The sequence below is a fragment of the Branchiostoma belcheri genome, unplaced genomic scaffold, assembly GCF_001625305.1.
Source record: "Branchiostoma belcheri isolate BF01 breed outbred unplaced genomic scaffold, Haploidv18h27 scaffold12, whole genome shotgun sequence".
NCBI lineage: Eukaryota > Metazoa > Chordata > Leptocardii > Amphioxiformes > Branchiostomatidae > Branchiostoma > Branchiostoma belcheri.
Window position 1 is genome coordinate 319207 of NW_017802602.1, and position 2496 is coordinate 321702.

General features: G+C 44.1%; 2 protein-coding genes across 3 annotated transcripts in view; both read left to right on the top strand.

The window, feature by feature from the left end:
• Positions 1–1793, top strand: part of LOC109462765 — a 10227-nt gene extending 8434 nt beyond the window's left edge. For both annotated transcript variants that reach the window (XM_019759354.1, XM_019759355.1), the window contains exons 7-8: positions 749–917; positions 1570–1793. In XM_019759354.1, coding sequence (XP_019614913.1) covers positions 749–917; positions 1570–1792 — 392 coding nt within the window. In that variant the 3' untranslated portion in view covers position 1793. The remainder of the gene's footprint in view (positions 1–748; positions 918–1569) is intronic.
• Positions 1794–2462: 669 nt separating this feature from the next.
• LOC109462618 overlaps positions 2463–2496 on the top strand; it is a 2328-nt gene continuing 2294 nt past the window's right edge. Inside the window, exon 1 of the mRNA XM_019759180.1 lies at positions 2463–2487. Coding sequence (XP_019614739.1) covers positions 2463–2487 — 25 coding nt within the window. The remainder of the gene's footprint in view (positions 2488–2496) is intronic.

Genomic DNA, 2496 nt, shown 5'->3' on the forward strand with positions numbered 1-2496 from the left:
GACGTACTTGCCCACACTGAACTACAGTAGTCTAGGTGGAAAGTACCAGGGCTTGCATCAGTGCTGCCCTTCTGTTTTGCGCGGAAGTTGATTTTTCTCACCCTTACCCACTTGGGCCATGCACCTGTTGCATTTCTTTACTACGTGGTCTATGTGATCGTCGAATGTGAGGCTTTGGTCCACATGAACTCCCAGAAGTTTGACGGTAGGCACTTGCTCCAAACTCTGCCCCCTGAGTTCCAGCTGTAGAGCAGGGGCAAGCCTAAAATGTCTTCCTAGAAGTTCCCACTAGCATGGTCTTTGTTTTGCCATTGTTAAGTTTGAGCCTGTTGTAGTCCGACCATTTAGCCACACATTCTAAATCCACAAGAGCCTTGGCTTTTATGTCCTGTACTGTATGCCCTGCTGTATGTACTGTACTGTCGTCTGCATACTGATCCAGTTCCCCATTTTCTACTGTTCCTGCCATGTCATTGACGTAGATACTGTAAAGTTGTGGTCCCAAACAGCTGCCTTGAGGCACTCCGCATTGTAGCACTCGTGTTTGGCTGTATGCTTGTACATCGCCTGTGAGAAATATTCAATTCCCCAAATAATGCAGAGCCGAAACATTGCAATGGGGATGGGGGGGGGGGCATGCAGATGATTCTGTCCAGAGTAGCAATTGTTGTGATATGGAGCTAGTGTGGTGCCAGGCTAGTGCCAGGCTATTCCCACCCAGAAAACTCAGCTGAAGTCTGTACCACAGGTGAGCTGAAGATCGATGAGGTTGGCGGGCCGTACTTCGATGACTACGAGGACTACGTCGACTTTGGGGACGGAGTCTACTTCGGCGGCCTGCAGAACTTCAAAGGGAAGAGCAGCGTGGAAGACAGGGTCATGCAGATAGAGACCAAGTGGAAGTTCTGTGGGAGGAGGTAAAACATCTCACAGTGTCTTTTTTTATTTTTATTGTATTAGGCACGTTAACCATCTGTTTCAATCTGCAGATTACTGAATATGTTACAAGCTCTCTATTTGTGTCACCACTGACTGTTCTCTTCTGTCTCTAAAATGTAAACTTTAAGTTGCTAGTAGAACTTCTCTGCATAGAAATTACTTTTCCTCATACCTCCTAGGAAAATAGATGTGCCACAGTAACTAGCTGCTGTGGTGAAGACTTGACGCGTAATTCACCACCAATCCTTTGTGTGGTCCCACGTGTTAGCTTGACTGTTCATCTGTGTTGGTAGAAGTCGACAGCAGAATTTTTTGACTGACCATCTCCAGTCTTTGTCAAGGAAGGAGGATGAAGTGAAGGGTTCAGACTGGAGTTGTTCAGTCAAACATTTGGATAATTTACCATAATCAACACAGGTAAGTCCCATGTCTTGTGTTGGAAATTAGTCCAAACTTGATTTCAGACTGTTCTGGTTATTCTTTTTTATGCGAACCCATGTGTGTGAACCCCCAGAGTAACCGGCCTCCTTCGGGTGAGAGTTATTTTTGCTAACTGTTTGTGAACCCCCAGAGTAACCGGCCTCCTGCGAGTGAGAGGTGGTTTTGCTAACTGTGTGTGAATCCCCCCAGAGTAACCGGCCTGCTGCGAGTGAGAGTTGGGGAGGACGGTGACGGCAGACAGTTTGTGGAGGGGTCGTTCAAGGCCGGCGCCCAGGAGAGGAACTGGCCTGTCACACTGCAGTTCACAGGAAACAGAAAGGGGGAGCTGGAGGAAGATTTGGAGCCGGAGGGAGATGAGAATGACCAGGAGGGCCTGTGTGAGTTTCTAACTGAGCTGGAAGAAGCAGGCTGATCGATAAGAAAACTTGAGATTTCCAGCTTCAACAGGCCTCCCCAAGTCTAGGTCGATAGCCATCAAAGTAATTTTTGGAAAGGCAGCTACAAAATGTAGTGCTGTGTGCTTCTCAGACCAGGCAACAGTTGAAATACCTACCTTTGCATGCCTATCTTTAACCCTTCTGACTGCTTATTAGCTGTTTGGCACCGCGTGTGTGTTTGTTACAGGGTTAGGCAGCAGGGAGAAGGTTAAGCAAGTGCAAAAGCAGGTTTTACCATAACTTAAGCTTGTATTCCTCAGGTTCAGAACCTTTTTTATATTTCAGTAGTGTTGAATAGTTTTTTTTCAGAGTTGATTATGTTTGAGGTAAGTTAGCACTGCTTACTATTCAGCATGTGAAAACTGTCCATTCAGTTTCTGTTTGGCCTTTTAGTTTTAGTCATGTTTTATATTTTTGTTTGATATGTTGTTCAAAGTAACTGTTTCAAGTTGGAATTATTACTAACAGAACTAAAAGTCTTATTGTATTAAGTCTTGTTGTCAAGTTTATTTTTGTACAATATTGTCTCTATTGCAATATCTTACATCACAGTATTACACTTACAATGTAGTATAATAGTACCAGTATATTTTTCTCAAAGCTTTATGAAGTTCTAGTTTATATACACTGTATTTATATTTGAACATGTACAAAAGAAAAAGGACACAAAGTCAGAAAG